The following is a 17,500-nucleotide window of genomic DNA, read 5'->3' as shown; positions in this document are numbered from 1 at the left end:
ATATATTATCTCAGTGAAATCAATTTATCCTATTTACAGAGAAGTTCCAGTTCGCACGAGCTGGTCCGTTAAGCCGTGAACAGGTCTTCAGTAGTTGGGCGGCAGTCTTTTCGTTGTTCCCATACTTTTCCCAGCTTGCGAATAGCTTAGCCTGGATATTCCTAGTGACACTACGTTGAATTCGTTTAAGTTTATTGTCTGATACAAGCCTGATTGTCACGGCTGTAAGCTTTGCCTCCCTATCAAGCAACTCAATTAATAAATACAACGGCAAACCGCATTGTCCCCCCGCTCGGCGATTGAGTGCGTTATGCCAACCTTCTAGATCATTATTAGTTCGGATCGGCTGTTTGTAGACGCACCAGTTTCTCGGAGTAAACACTTGGCTTTCGATCCACTGCCGCCTGACATACTCGACGAGACTCCTCAGCTTCTGTTTGGGCCTGGGCCTCGAGGCGGACGAACATCGGCAAGATCTCTAGGTACGGAAGGAATGCTAGGGCCATTATCTTTCTGATGTACTGGTACACCGCATCGTCACCAGAGTAAGCCGTCTGAAGGCCAAGCTCTTGTACCTTAAAGTAAAACAAAATCACAATTCAAAAAGGTACACAAAAAAGTATAAACAACAATTAAAATGCAATACACACCTTCCTCCAGACTGCTTGTGTCCAGTGAAAAACGCATCCTTGGATTTTAACTGTTGGTAAGACTGCTCGGAGTGCCGACCACAGCGCCTTCTTGAAGTCCACGGTGACTTGCCTGGCGGCCAGCTCGGGCATCAGTTGGATTAGCTTCTGGAGCACCTAGAAATATTGTAGTATATATCATATCCTGACATTTACACACTGGAAAGCCGATACCAGTTTTGTAAAATGTTTGTAGAAAGTCAATATGCTAATAATGAATTTCGAAGAGAGTTGTTTAAGAGAAATAAGAGAAATTAGAAAAATAAGTTAGTAGTATAGGACTTGGGGATACGAGCGCATTTTTCCATTTGTTTGCTGCATAAAATTAATTTATTGTATAATTATATATGAGTTGTAAAAATATACATGAAGAGCTAGTTGATATGGAAGAAATCAATTGTCCATTTTGCAATAAAGAAATCGGAAAGCATACAATTAAAAAAGAGACATGTTGTATTGAACAAAATATACAAAACAATGATAACATGAATGTATGCATTAGTTGTGGAAGAGTTCATGGTTATAAACCTCTCATAGATTATGTTGAATTTCATCAGAACAAACACAGATTCCGTCGCAAATCTGTTTATCAACGTAAATATCACATTGAAAATATTGTAAATAATATAGCGCTTAAAAATAATTTTCAGATTTCTGTAAAGAATAAAGATAAAATATTGAAAATTTTCAAAGAAGTGGGAACAGTAATTGATTTACTAAATAAAGAAAGGAAACGGAGGATTAATATCAACTTTATTTTACAAAAGATATTTATAATGCTTGATCTTCCTTATAAAAAAATAAGGATTACCAAATCAAAAAAGACACTTGAAAAGTATAATCGATATTGGATAGAGATCTTATTATTGATATTTGACAAAATCATAAAAATCATTCAATAGTAAATTTTTTATCATATTTCAACAAGTATTTATCAACGGTTGGACATATATCTACTATAATATCGTCTGTATTTTTCATAGTAACGTGAATTGATGGTTCAAAATCACCACTTCTTAACATGTTTTTTATTAAAATTAAAAGTTGATAACTCTGAATAGCAAATTGAGTGTTTTGGATTTTTAAATCAAGGTTTTGATGATCCATATAAGATTTGATTAACAAGGCACAAGTGCTGATAGCTACTAGAGCAACACCACCGGTCACAATAGCACTTATAATTCCACCAGATGCTGTCAAAATAGAAACAGAATTACCAATTAATTTAAATTTTTTAAATCGTTTCATAGCCTGTTTATATGCCCAACACTTTCTATGGTATGCGTGATAATATGATTTTAATTCCTCAATCTGTTCTTCTGAAAGTTTGTCTGAGATGTGATTCCAGTTGAATATTCTCTTTTTTTGATCTTTCATATATATAGTTTAGATTGTTAATCGTTTAGAGATACAATAAATCAGACCAGAAATCTGGCCGCATAATGGAGATCTTTTTACGACTCTAGTTGTGTATTTTTCTGGAATAGCATAAGTATAACCTCTACTCAATGAATAATGATCGTAAAACCTCCCAAATGAATCGTGCAGAATGCTATGACTGTTTAATATATTAATCCAACCGAATGTTTTTTCAAATAACCATGTTAGACAGCCACTACCTGGTCCGAGAAGACCTATTTCTCCATTATTCAGTTCAAGAATTTTGTTTATTGATATGTCTCTCTCAAAATAAAAATAGTGTAAGTATTGATAAATGAGTGCAGATTTTAATATTTTGTCATCAATGTATGGATGTTTTTTTTTTTGCATCATGAAAATTGTATTTTACATGTTTTAATAAGATATTGATATACATATTATTACGTTATATTATACCTCTGCATCAAGACAGTATGATGGTCCAGTATTGTTTTATCATCTAAAATGTCATCCAAATATACACAGAAAAACGCTATACTACCATCTAAGGGTGCTATGTCACTGCTTGAATCCAAACCTCCAAAAACAGTTGTTGATGCACCAACGCGATTGTCAGCAGTGAGATCACCAATATGCTTTTTGTTCCAGTAAATCTTACTTTTTTCGGTTTTTGGTGAAGATTTGTTATCCCAATGAACACTAAGACAATGCCATTTATTAAGTTCGCCTAAATCATTTTCGCTATAATCTCCTAGATTTAGAAAACTTTGTAGGCTACTTGCCGGGCCAACATAAACACATTTATATGTATTATGAGCCCCAGATACTACGAGATTTGATCCACTATGACCTATAAATTTATCATACCCTCCGTTATCGTGACCAAAAAGACCATTGTTCCAAAAACTCTGAGGTGAGCTCCTAGAAGTTAATCGATAAACAATGAATACATTAACAGCATCGTTATTTAGATTAACTTGACTAATCATCTTTTGTGAACCATTGAATTTTAAAAAATATCTACCATTGTGTTTTTCTGCTTTTGTACATAAGGTGGGTCTTTTAGATGAATCAGTTTGTGTGGCATCACTTTCTTCATTGCTTTTATCATATATTGTTTCTACTTTTCTGCTTGAATCCATCTTTACATTTTGACCATCTGCGCTATTTATCTGATAAACACAATTAGCATACATACGTAAGTATTCACTCACCCAAAGATCAAGAAATGAATCTCTAACAATATCACCAACCTGTGATTTGATTACAAGATGATTATCTTCAATTGCTGCTATAGATACTATATTTTTATTACTTTCTATGTATCCTTTTTCATTAATAGGAAAACTGGCTCTTTGTGGAGAACTTAAAGTGATATTTGAATTTTGCACACTGTATTCAATTTTATTACCATTATCGTCAAGAATAAAAGCTCCAGTTAAATCTTTAACATACAACGACATATATATAATAAATTATATATTTTTATAAATAATACGGTTTGTTTCGTATGCAGTAAATGAAATTTTTTAACTTAGAATCTGTGAATTTAACATAAATTCGACTTACGCTGGCATAATATTGGTTGATTGTTATATTAGCACCATTACCAGCAGACAAACTGAAATCGTATGTATGACTAAAAGAAGCACTGGAAGAAGATCTTTTACCAACAATTACTAATTGATGCGTAGAACTATACGTTTGGCTTGCTATTATAATCACCTTGTCAATATATATCTTTTCTTGAAGAATAAATTTAAGATCGATATCTCCTATTTGATCTTGTAAGCTATCATATGGAATCAAAAATTCGCATTCATTGCGGCTAAATTTTGTTGGTCCGCAAATAAATCCTGGAATCAAAGACGAATTCATATATCCTTTTGTTATAGCATCAGAATCAAAATTGGCATTTTGTAATCCAATTAATCGTTGTGCATTCATATTAATTGCTACATGCATCTTAAGTTGATTGTTTACAACTTCATAGGCTTTATCGTAATCGTATATACTCACGTCAAGATCGTTTTTGAATTCATTTTTAATCCTATAAATCAGTACATATAAAGGTAACAGACTAGGACTAAGGTTGTCAAAACTACTCTGAACATTAACATATAACCTTCTTTGAATCGATGGAGATGTGCCGTCTGGAGAAAGATTCAATATACTTCGATAATATTTATAATCAGTATTAACTTTTATTGTGTGTGATTTATCAATATTCATATTCAGTTTTTGAAATGTTATATTAAAAGAATTGAATTCTGACTCATGTGTACCATCTTTTTCGAAATACACTTCAATACAGACAGTATATTGATTACTGAAATCATCACGGATCATCTTAAATAATTTAAAATCAAACCTTCCTTTAAACAGATTTGAACCATCATTTGTTTTTTGAACCTTCATGGAAAATGCTTTTTTGTTGGTTTTATGAGGACTGTCATTATAGGTGATTAAATTGACGTCTTGAATTCCAAAATCTTCTGTGAATTCACCATCGTCCATAGGGTATGCCAAAACGTTCTTTCGATTTTCGTGTGTGCTTATATGACTCTCCGCTATTTTTTGGTCTGTATATTTATTATCATTGGTACTTGTAGTTGCATCACTCACTTGCTTCAAAGTTGTAACATCTTGATTATTTGTTGCATCTTTCACGTTTTTTATTTGTTGATTGTTCATGTCAAGATTTGAAGTCATTTTATTGCTCCCATCCAATCTTAAACATCTTGAAAATTGATTATCAACATAACTTTTTCGAGTCACATCGAAACTACTACTCGGAGGACCACAATTGATTATCCTCTTTTGAGACATATTTAAATTAGCAGTCATATTTTGCGTACCATCTCGTAATATAACCTGATTAACATTTGGTTTGGCAGCTAATGCAGTATCAATGTATCCTTTATTCACTACATCAGTCGATTGTGAACCGTTACCAACCTTTGTAATTTTATTGTCACAAAAGTCAAAATCACTAGTTACGGAAATACTTCCATCTCTCTTCAAATAATTGGTCAGTTCTGTTTTATCAGCCTATTGAGTCATAAAGTTGTCAAGGTAAAATTTTGATACAGCATCTTTATGATGTACTGGTTCGACTAACCCCTTAATTCTTTGATCTTGCATATCAATTGGATTTTGTGCTTCTATGTACCCATCATCAACATTAAGATCGAAATAAAAGTTATGTAGATGTAAACTGCTGACAGCATCACTAAACCCATGCCGAGCAGGGGCTAAATTTTCAATTCTGCGATTGTCCATATCGATAGCTGCTAACATTTTATTACTTCCGTCTAGTTTTAATGTCTTATTGACCTGTGAATCAACATAACTCTTAGTACTTCCATCGCTACTTAATATCGGTTGAGCCACATTTCTCAATTTTTTGTTGTCAATATCGTAATCACTGTCATCTGTTAGTTTAAAACCAACACCAGGCAATCCTTTTACTATTTCAATAATTTTGTCATGTGACAATGTATCTTCAGGTAATTTGCCATTTGAGTAACTCATATATATATGGGTTATATTGTTCCATTAAAGTTCATTGTTGTAAATTTCCGTGGCTTATCGATATATATGAAGCTGTAAGGGTCACCAGTTGCTTTTTCGTATAATTGTTTTGATACATTGTTTTCTCTGCAAATAAGCGATTTTTCGTTGTTGCTTGGAAATTCATAAATAGCAAAATGAGAGCAGTTTAATCTAATGTCTTTTGGTGTCTTATAGTAGCTTTGACTCAAATAAATAGCACTGTCTTCCCTGAATAAAATAGTCAACTAATGGCTTTTGGTTTCTATCAGATACAAAATCGTCAAATATTACCAATTTCTGATTTTCACTATCAAGATCGTTTACAGGAATAATTTTATCATTGCTTGCTTCAATAACATCATAACCAGCTTCATCACTTATTGGTTTGAACATATCCATGAGATTCTGATACTTTGACTGCTCTAAGTTTTTTGCATAAAGGTATATTTTATCAAAGTACAACAAATTGTAAATCATATGCATCATTGTATTTGTTTTTCCCGAACCGCTGGGGCCGCAAATGAGCATGCGAAAGCATCGATCAGGCATGAAATCATATATTTGTTTAAAATTGGATTTGACTTTATCGTCTGTATCATAATTTGGTATTTTCATTTTTATATTATATGGGTATATTATTTCAATAACATGGTGTATAACACGGTGTTCAACATGGTGTTAAACGCTATTTTTTGTATATGATTTTCATTTAATTTTCATTTTTATCTGACATAATAATATAACAATATAACAAAAATGAGTTTACTTAAGTGGAAAGAACTAGCAAAGAGTAAATCTGAATTAGGAAATAAAATCAATTATGTCCATAATGCAATTACAAAACATAATATTGGTCAGCAGACCAGTCAACAGGGATTTTCAAAAGTATTTAAACCAATTACAAGTAAATTAGATGATGTTATTGATAGTAATCAGGTTTTAAGGATGCCAAGGAAAAAACGACCTCTGAAGAAAGGAGAAGTTCCGGATTACGGCATTGATATAGAGGATGAAGTTCCAGATATGAATCTTGGAGAATTATTTGAACAACCTGTTTTACCACAAGAAGATAAAAAACTGGTGCCAAAACCACCAACATATGAAGAAAGTCATCAAGATCTTTTAGAAGGTAAAAAACAAATGAAGATTGATCCTCAGTACTTTCCGGAAGAACCAGAATTACCACCAGAATACGATGAAGATGAAGAAATAGATTATGGATTAGATGATGAAGATGAGGCGAATATGATATTAGGTGATCTTGGTCTTCAAAATTATGATTCTGTTGAAAAGGTAATAAATCAACAAGAAATGACTCAACAAAAAAACAAAAAATATCTCAATAAGATTATCAATGAAGCCAAAATAAAAAGAAATCAATTAAAAGGTTACAAAACTCATATCACAAAAAAATATAAATCAGGAGAAATTTCAGATGCAGTTAGGCAAGTGCTAAACAAAAGATTAGACAATGCAAGAATGACATTGAATGAATACATAAAACATTATGAAAATAAAATCGAAACAATAAAAGGTTCTGATAGGAGAAAACAAAAAGGTGGTAATGTTATATTTTTTAACAAACCGAAAGAACTTTTAGAAAAATTAGATTTAATTGTTGGTGAGATATTAGCAGGTAATACTGGCATTGAAATGCGAAATATGGGTGTTTCTATATTGGACATGCTTTTAAAGATATCAACAATCAACAGATCACAATATGATAAATTATATAAACAATATTTCAAAATTTAATGTAACTTTATTATATAATGCAACGTGAGATAGTATTATCATCATATTCTGTAAAAAATCAATTTAATAATAAACCAGAAGATTTTACAACAAATTTTACCAGACCTATGATTCTAGACAATAATAAGCAATATGTTATTGGTCTTAATAGAGTTATTAACATGTCATTCACTTGGTTTAATGTTAATGCTGGATACAAAAATCAATTAATTAAATATAGCTCAGATAATGGTTGAACTTTTAAAAACATTACACTTCCAGCCGGTGTATGGAATTATATAGATTTCAACACCTACATAAAAAATATGACAAAAACTGGTGATACGTATCCGATAACTCTTGAATTCGATAATACAACATTTAGGGTCACGGTTACATTAGCTGAAAATTACCAACTTGATTTAAGAGCAAGTAATTTTAATGACCTAATAGGTTTTGACAAAAAGATATTGACAAGTGGAACACATATTGGACCTAAATTACCCAATCTCAGTCAAGACACAGACATAATCAATATTCATTGTGATTTAATGAATGATTCACTTGTAGACGGTAAAGATACGGACATCATTTATTCATTCTCAACCAGTGTTCTCCAACCTAGTTATAGCTTTACCTTAGAACCAAGAAGAGTTACATTTAATCCAATTAATAAAATTACAGTTTCATCAATCAGAATGTGGGTAACAGATGGAAAAAGAAGATTACTGGATCTGAATGGAGCGGATACGTCTTTTTCACTGATTCTGAAAAGCATAGAATAATATAACATAAAAGTATAAATGAAACCGTATGAATTCAAGAGGTTTTATCATCCAAAACTTGGTAGATTTGTATATCAACACAAAGGGTCTGGGATTATCGTTGATAATATTTTCAAACCGTTAAAAAGTGTGGCATCATCTGTTTTCAAGGAATTTGCTAAGCCAATAGCAAAGAAGGCATTACAATCGGGAGTATCCCATGCAGGTGAGCGCCTGGGTAAGGCGGTATCAGAGAAGTCAGGAGACCTAATAATGAAAAAATTGGCAAATTTGAGAAAAGGAGCTACATCCTCACCCATTAAACAGCAACAGCAATATGAAAGTACTGATATGATACTCAATAGATTGATATCAGGATCAGGTATAAAAAGAAGGCGTAAAAATCTTTAAATAACATATATGGTATAATTTTTATCTAACATATTGATATATGTCTTTTAGAACAAGCGAATTTTTACAAAGATACGAATTGGTTAGAATTCAACTTAAAAACGTAATTGAAGCCCCTGGGGATAATCAACCCCAAGAGAAAAATGGATATACGTTTGAAATCAATGATCGATCCAGTTTTTACGATTGGTATAATGCTTATTTTGAGATTCAGTTCAAGGTGCAAAAATTGGCTGATGGTTCAGCCTATGATGGAGATCGTATAACAGTTATTAATGGAGCCCATAGTTTGATTAGTCATATGATGATAAAAAGCGCTGGTAAAATTGTGTACGATACTGATAATCTACACAAGATCATTTTTGTGAAGAATTTACTGGAATATTCTGATGATTACTCTAGAAGTGTAGCAAAGAATAGTCTTTGGTATTTGGATACAAACCATCTTATAGCTAATGCTAATCAGAATACAGGATTTGAGGCAAGACGACTTTTAACAACCGGGAAGTCTGATGTCAATGTAATCATAACTATTAATCGTTGCGGTTTTTTTTGAAGAGTTGGAGAGTAAGATGCTGGTACCAATGCAGCTTGAAATCGTTTTAAAGCTGCAGAATGATAACGAACTACTTCAAAAACTCGATGCAGTTGATAATGGAAGGGTTGTCGTTAATAGATTTCTACTATGGATCCCAAGATTGACTCCAAAAGACAGTCTGTATGACAAGTTTATTAGTTCTTTTTTAAAACAAGATAAATGGACGTATCTCAGAGAAATGTATCAAATGTCAGCACTAACACATAGTAGTGGATTTTTCCAGATTTCATCTAGTATTGACAATGTTAAAGCAGTTTTTATATACCTACAACGAGCTAAAACAAACAATTCAACGGCAAATCCGTATGAATTTGATACATATAATATCAATGCCGATCGTGGAAATGGTAGTTATTTGACAACATGTCGTCTAGAATATGGAAATGGAGTTTTCTACCCAGAAATGAAGTATGACAGTGAAAGTAAAGTAAGAATCTTTAATGATTTAATGTCTTATGCAATGAGGAAAAATGATTACAACACCGGAAGCCAGTTGAATCTAGCTAATTATAATAGTTTATACTCACTAATCTATTTCGATCTATCATATCAGGCAGAGAAAGTGACAAGAGATCCCAAACAGTTGATTTTTAGGTACAAACTCAATGCTAATAGTGCTGTCAATAGTCCTTTCAGAGTACATGCTGTCGTTCTATATGAAGAAACAGTCGTCATCGACAAAATCGGAAATGAACTGGTTATAGTGTAAAGAAGTCGATGACACCAACTATAGGATATTTCTTTTTATATATGTTTTATGAACCATGGAATTTATATAACATATATTATATACAGAAAATGACTGAACTTTTTGAAATCAATGTGAGACTTTCAGAAAATCAAAAAAAGAATCTGAGTACCGCTTACTATAAAAGGGAAACAATTGATTCTCTTCATGGAAACGATACTCTTTATGTTCCAGCAATGATAAAGAAGAGATTGGAAAAAAATCGCAAATTGAATAAAGGTATGGATATTCGTCTTGCTAAGACTAATATTAGAAAACAAGTCGGTGGAAATCTATTGACTTCAATTTTATCACTGGGGCGTACACTTTTACCAACTGTAGGTAAAACCCTTGGTCTTTCACCTCTTTCAGGCTTAGCTTCAGAAGGTGCTTCTCAATTGGTTAAAGCAATCTCTGGGAAAGGAGTACAGACTGGTGGTTTTCTCGTACCACAAGACAAAATTAAAAAGCTGATAGAATATAAACATCTTTTATCGACGAAACAAAAACAGGATATATTAAATGCCCTTCAATCGGGTTCTGGTGTTCGTATAAAACCGACCAAAACACAATCAGGTGGATTTTTAGGCACTCTGTTAGCTAGCATCGGTATTCCACTAGCTATTGATGCTGTCAAAAAGTTGATGGGAGGGTCAGCTCCACAGGTTGGGTTGCCTCCTTCTTGGCCAAAACATGGTACAGGAGCGCCAAGAATCGGAATGCCTAAAGCACCTCCTCCTTTTTATAGTTTTCCACCATATGTCACAGGTAATGGTAAAAAAAAGAACAACCAAAAAAAAAATCAGGAAAGGGACTACTATTGGGAAAAAACAGTCCATTCAATGGCATACCCCTTCTGGGGGCAATATTGTAAAACCAAAATTTTATAAAAACACCCCTTTGAGTAACCATGATCTAATAAAATGGTGTAAATATTTAAATATACCAATCAATGATGTTCTGTCAAGAGACAAAAGCATTCCACATAATCATAAGCAAGCATTATTTATTTACAATCTTGAACCTTTATATATGAGAGGAAGCCATTGGGTTGCAACTTATGTAAAAGATAACGTTATCAATTATTTTGATAGTTTCGGTATGCCTCCATTCCAAGAGATTGTAAATCGTGCCAAAAAGAAAAATTTAACTCTATTACACCAAAACAACCAAATTCAAAACTTGAACACAACCACTTGTGGGTATTTCTGTTTGTACTTTCTAAATGAAATGAATAAGGGTAATTCATATTACGATTTATTACAAGTATTCGACATAAATGATACAATGAAAAATGAGAGATTTATTGAACATTATTTTAAAACACTTGATTTCACATTCGAAGACGCACTTTTTGGAAAAGATTTCGATTATACAGGAAATATTTAGAAATATCTAACTTATATATATTATGAAATCGTATTATGTTAAACAAAAGAAAGTGACTGAATGTACTGAGCCTTCAGGTTACAAAACAACTAAAAATGGCAGACTAATGTTCTTTTGCACTTGTGCTGAATGCGGCATTAAAAAGACCAAATTTGAAACAGATGGGAAACGGTTTAGCCCGTCGTCTGGGGCGGGCATATTAAGTACTGTTGGTAATACAGCAGCAGAATTATTTTTAACTAAAGGAGTACCTTATCTTGGCAAAAAAGCAGTTGAAATGGGTAGATATTACACATCAGAAATGCTACGAGATCCAAAGTTACAGAAAAAAGCTATTGATTATGCTTTGGATAAACTTAATCCAGCAATTCAAAATGTTGGATCTCAAGCTTTGAATCAATTGTCAACAAAAATAAGACCAAATAAAAAATACACAACAAACAGAAAAGATCTTGATGGTGGTGCTCTTGATATTCACAAAGCTATTGGTAAATTACCAAAACCAAAAAGCGGATGGACACTACCCGGTCATAAATACACAGGACCTTATAATGATTTGGAAAATCAACTGAAGTATGACCCAAAAACTGGTCAAATATTAGAAATATACGATATACCGACTGGAAGAACTGATGCAATAGCAATGCAACACGATGTTGATTATTCCGTCTGCAAGGATGATAGGAAATGTAAAAATAAAGCAGATAGAAAAATGGTTCAAGCTTTAGACAACGTACCGTATAATGAAAGACAATGGGGGCATTGGTTGGCAAGAAATGTTATCAATACAAAGCAGAAACTAGGTCTAGGAGTTTCAAAAAACGGAAAAAGCCGTCGACTAAAGAAAACTGGCAAGAAAAATTAGCAGATGAGTTACATGCACCCATAAAACGTAATTTTACTCGACGGCGTGTAATCACAAATCATATTGATGAAATATGGGCAAGTGATCTAGTTGAAATGCAACAGTTTAGTAAATGGAATAAGGGTTGCCGATATCTTCTAATGGTTATTGATGTTTTCAGTAAATACGGTTGGATCGTACCGTTGAAGGATAAGAAAGGTGAATCTGTCACTGAAGCATTCAAATCAATATTTAAGGAAGGTAGAAAACCACAATATTTATGGGTTGATAAGGGAAAGGAGTTATATAACAAATACTTGAAAGATTTGCTTGACAAAAATGGGATACTTATGTATTCGACTGAAAATGAAGAAAAGTCATCAGTGGTTGAAAGATGGAATAGGACAATCAAGTCTAAAATGTGGAAGCAGTTCACTGTTCAAGGTAATACAATGTATCTCGATATGCTACCCAAACTAGTAAAACAGTACAACAACACAAAACATTCAAGCATAAAGATGACACCTATAGAAGCATCTAATAAGAGGAATGAAGGTATAGTTTACTTTAATCTATATGGTGATATGGAGCCATTATCAGCTAAAGCAAAATTTAAAATAGGTGATAAGGTCAGAATATCTAAGTATAAACGGATTGTGTTCAACAAAGGTTACACACCAAATTGGACAGAAGAAGTGTTCACAGTTGATAAGATGCAATACACTAATCCAATCACATACAAACTAAAAGATCTTAGAGATGAAGATATTCAACGGAGTTTTTATGAACCTGAAGCCAAGCAGGATGTTTTTCGTATTGATAAAGTCATTAGAAGGGACCATAAAAAGAAACAAGCTCTGGTAAAATGGAAGGGATACAGTGATGACTTCAACAGTTGGATACCATTAAAAGATATTAAAAATATATAAACAGATATATGTATGATATATTAACTTAGTTACGGTATATACTGTTTATTTGCTATTTGTAGCCAAAAATATTCAATTGTTTCTGGCTATAAACGCACATGTAAAATTTATTTAAAATTAAAATATATAGTATTAGTATATGTTGACTGAACTAACCAAAGACATACAAGACATTAATCTAAATAAACTTAGTAGAAAAAAACTGGTTAAATTAGCATTATTCCCAGTAATTAGTGATGACGAAATAAATTCAATCAGAAGTAAACATCTAATCAATTTAGATGTTTCGAGTAAACTAAAAAAACTAACACGTTCAGAGCTAACCAGATATATATTGCAGAACAAATTAATCAGAAAATGTGAGATTGATACAAAACAGAAAAGTTTCAAAATGTATGAATATTTTCCGGGTTTTAAATTCATTTATGAGGGAGAATATTGTAGTTTAGGCGAATATTCAAACGCACATTAGAAACATATGAAAAAATGTCCATAGAATTAATATATGGAGAATAAAAATGTCAAAAGAGGTCGTGGAAGACCGAGAGTTCTTACTGACGAGGAGAGAAAACAACATAAGACCAACTATATGTTAAATAAGCCATGGTATTGCAACTTGTGCGAAAACGGGAAAAATTACAGTTTAGCAGGAAAAAGTTGCCATGTTAAAACATTAAAGCATATATCAAATAAATATACAACGCCTGGAAAAATTTGTAAAACAAAACCAATAAGGAATGAAAATAATGACATTGTGGCAAAATTAGTCTTTGTATACTTAGATTAAAGACACAAAAATATATAGTTTTAAACGCATCTTTTGAAAACACTTAAAGATTAAAATATATAGTTAATATATAGAATATGAAATCTGACATAAGTAAATAAAAAAACTCAACAAAAAAGACAAATGTATATACTTTAGTATATATGGGTGCTGGCTGGGATTTTGAACTATTAAGTGACTCAACATACAATAAATTTAAACATTTTATATTCATTGACGCTTTACCAAAACTCAGTCATTATAATCCTGGTTATGATGGGTACGAAGAAAGTAAAGATAGAAGGTCGTTGATAAAGACTTTAAAAAAGTCAGCCGAAGAACATAATATGAAATTAACAAGTATCAGAAAAAATCTATTAACATTCCAAGATGTAAATAAAACTAGTAAATTAGAATATTATATAGATACAACAGTCGAAGAAGCTGTAACTAATACAACCATCAGAAGGAAAATAAACAAGGCTTTATGGCTCCATGAAGAAGGTTTTTGGCCATATGCTAACGGCTTAAAGACTGGTGATTTACCAAACCTATTAGAATATCGTGCTAAAATACGTGATTTAAAATAAATTATTTTTTATGTACATTGATTATATATGGAAGTAATTAATCAATTAAAAAATCATCTAAAAAACTTCACTGTCAAGGAGTTAAAAAAAGAAGTCATAAATATTAAAAAAGGGTTTCAAGTCTCCAAATTAAAACGTGCTGAGGTAGAAAAAGTCATAATGAAACATTATCAAGATTTCATTCACTTGTTACAAAAAAGAAGGCAAAAAAAAACCAAATCGACAAAGAAAAAAACACCTAACAAACAACTCGACATGTCATTAGACGTGGCAAAATCAAGACTTAATAAGACAATAAACCAATTCACCAACAAAGAAACCGAAGACACGGAACGCAAAATGTATATCAATAGCACATTAGACATTATCGACAAAGATGCAGTTCGCAAAAGAAAACCTCCTTTTTATCATATACCAAACTATGACATCACGATTCAAAAACACAACTCAAGATATATAATACGCGATAACTTTTTGAATGTACTACTCAGCACAGAAAACCGAAAACAGGTAGAGGATATGTTATACAATAACTTGGAACAATATTATAGATAAACAATTCCGGATTAAATATTTTCAATATATTCAAAGGGTTCATAACTGGATCCTTCGAATTTTGACCACGTTTAAACGCATCTTTTGAAAACACTTAAAAATAAAATCTATAGGTATATATATAAATGAAACCAGAAAAATCTAACCTTATAAATATGAACAAGAGTGATCTTAAAAAACTGAGCAAATCTTAGCTAATCAAAATGCTATTAAAGCAAGAGAAGAAAAATCCTAAAATAATCATAGTAGATGACACCAAACCAGTACCAGCACCAAGGACTGTAAAACCAATTAGACCAATCCCAACACCACGTAAGAGTGTAAATCAAATGGTTCAAGATTATGAAGAAAACATAATTCTTCCACCAATAGAGTTCAGAGATGGATACAAACCAGTGCCAGCACCAAGAACTAAAAAACCAGTGCCAGCACCAAGAACTAAAAAACCAGTGCCAGCACCAAGAACTAAAAAACCAGTGCCAGCACCAAGAACCAAAAAACCAGTGCCAGCACAAAGAACCAAAATAGAGCAAACAGGTAAAGCTCTGAAAGTGTTTACAAAGTCTTTTGAGATAAATATCAAAAACAACGAAGACCCATTAGTTCAACTAAATATTCAACTAAATAACACAAGAAAGGCTATTGCTAACCATATTGAAAAAATATTAATATCAATGAAAGGACTAAAATTTGTTGAAACGCTTAAGGTAGCATTTACAAAAACATCTGATAGAGAAATAGTGTATAAGACCGCTTATTTCAACAGTCAACCTAAAACGATCACAAATGACATAGATATCAATGAATCATTACAAGTGTCAAAACAGCAAATCTTAAATAAAATAGCTCAATGGGTATCTGAAGGTTCAGGTTGGACTATTCAATCAGTCGAAAACCATTATCCTAATGTTGTAAAATACAAACCAATGAGAGGCTCTTCATACATTAAACTACCACATGAACTTAGAAACAGTTCTAAAAGTTTGATAAACATAAAAAACAGTGACAATGAATGTTTTCGATGGTGTCACATTCGGCATCTTAATCCTCAAGACAAAGATCCTCAAAGAATAAAAAAATCAGATAAAGCATTCATTGAAAATTTGGATTATTCAGGAATTGAATTTCCAGCGACTATCAAACAGTACAACAAAATAGAAAAGCAGAATGAAATAAACATCAATGTTTTCGGTTATGAAGATAAACAGAAATATCCCATTCATGTATCAAATGAAAAGTATAAAGATTGTATGAATCTGCTTCTAATAACTGAAAATGAAAACAAGCACTATGTATCGATCAAAGATTTCAACAAATTTATGTACAATCAAACAAAGCACAAAGAGAGGAAACATTTCTGCATGGATTGTCTTCAGTGTTTCAGTTCTGAAAAAGTATTAAATGATCACAAAGAAAACTGCATTCAAGTGAATGGCACACAAGCGATTAAAATGCCAACAAAAGACAACAACATATTAAAATTCAATAATTTCCATAAACAGTTGGCAGTTCCATTTGTAATTTATGCAGATTTTGAGGCTATAACAGAAAAGATATCCGGTTGTCAACCTAATAATGATAAATCATATACCGAAGCATACCAGAAGCATACAGACTGTGGATACGGTTACAAGTTGTGTGTTGTTATGATGATAAATATAGCAAACCAGTACAAATTTATAGATGTGAAAAAGCTATTCACAGATTCATGGAAGCTATGTTAGAAGAAGTTAAACATTGTAAAAAGGTTATGAAAAAAGAATTCAATAAACCATTAAGAATGACTAAAGATGATGAAGAAAAATTCCAAAAAGCTAATAAATGTCATATATGTGAAAAAGAATACAATAAAACCGATGTGAGAGTCAGAGATCACTGTCACATAACTAGCCAATACAGAGGATCTGCTCATCAAGATTGTAATCTTAACTTTCAAATAACTGATAAAATTCCAGTAATATTTCATAATCTACGTGGGTATGACAGCCATTTTATGATGCAAGAGATTGGTGAAATAGTCAATAAGCATACATATACAAATAAGAAAGGAGAAAAGTGTCAAATGAATATCAATGCCATACCTAACAACATGGAGAAATATATGGCTTTCATGCTTGGTAATCATCTAACCTTCATTGATAGTTTTCAATTTATGAGCTCTAGTTTGGAAAAACTAGTGAGTAATCTACCAAAAGAATCATTAAAATATACATCTCAAAAATTCAAAGGTAAAAAGCTTGATTTAATGTCTCAAAAAGGAGTTTATCCATACGACTTCATGGATAGCTTTGATAAATTCAATGAAAAGCTGCCACCGAAAGAAAACTTTTACAGCATATTAAATGATGAACATATAACAGATGATCAATACAAACATGCTCAAAATGTATGGAACACTTTTAATCTGAAAAATATGGGTGAGTACCATGACTTGTATCTTAAATCCGACATACTTCTGTTAGCAGATGTGTTTGAAAACACATGGTAAAGCCAATAATAAATACATGAATGACTATCCTCTAGGACCTGAAAAAATAAAAGTTAACAAAGATATGCTTTCTAATTATTG

General features: G+C 32.0%; 1 protein-coding gene across 1 annotated transcript in view; it reads right to left on the bottom strand.

The window, feature by feature from the left end:
- Positions 1 to 170: 170 nt before the first annotated feature.
- Positions 171 to 17,500, bottom strand: part of LOC138016675 (uncharacterized) — a 17,819-nt gene continuing 489 nt past the window's right edge. Inside the window, exons 2-3 of the mRNA XM_068863863.1 lie at positions 651 to 806; positions 171 to 575 (exon numbers count right to left, since the gene is read on the bottom strand). Coding sequence (XP_068719964.1) covers positions 333 to 575; positions 651 to 782 — 375 coding nt within the window. The 5' untranslated portion in view covers positions 783 to 806 and the 3' untranslated portion in view covers positions 171 to 332. The remainder of the gene's footprint in view (positions 576 to 650; positions 807 to 17,500) is intronic.

Source organism: Montipora capricornis, chromosome 9, assembly GCF_036669925.1.
Source record: "Montipora capricornis isolate CH-2021 chromosome 9, ASM3666992v2, whole genome shotgun sequence".
Classification (NCBI taxonomy): Eukaryota; Metazoa; Cnidaria; class Anthozoa; order Scleractinia; family Acroporidae; genus Montipora; species Montipora capricornis.
Note: the sequence above shows the minus strand (reverse complement) of the source record. Positions and strands in the feature narration are given on the sequence as shown.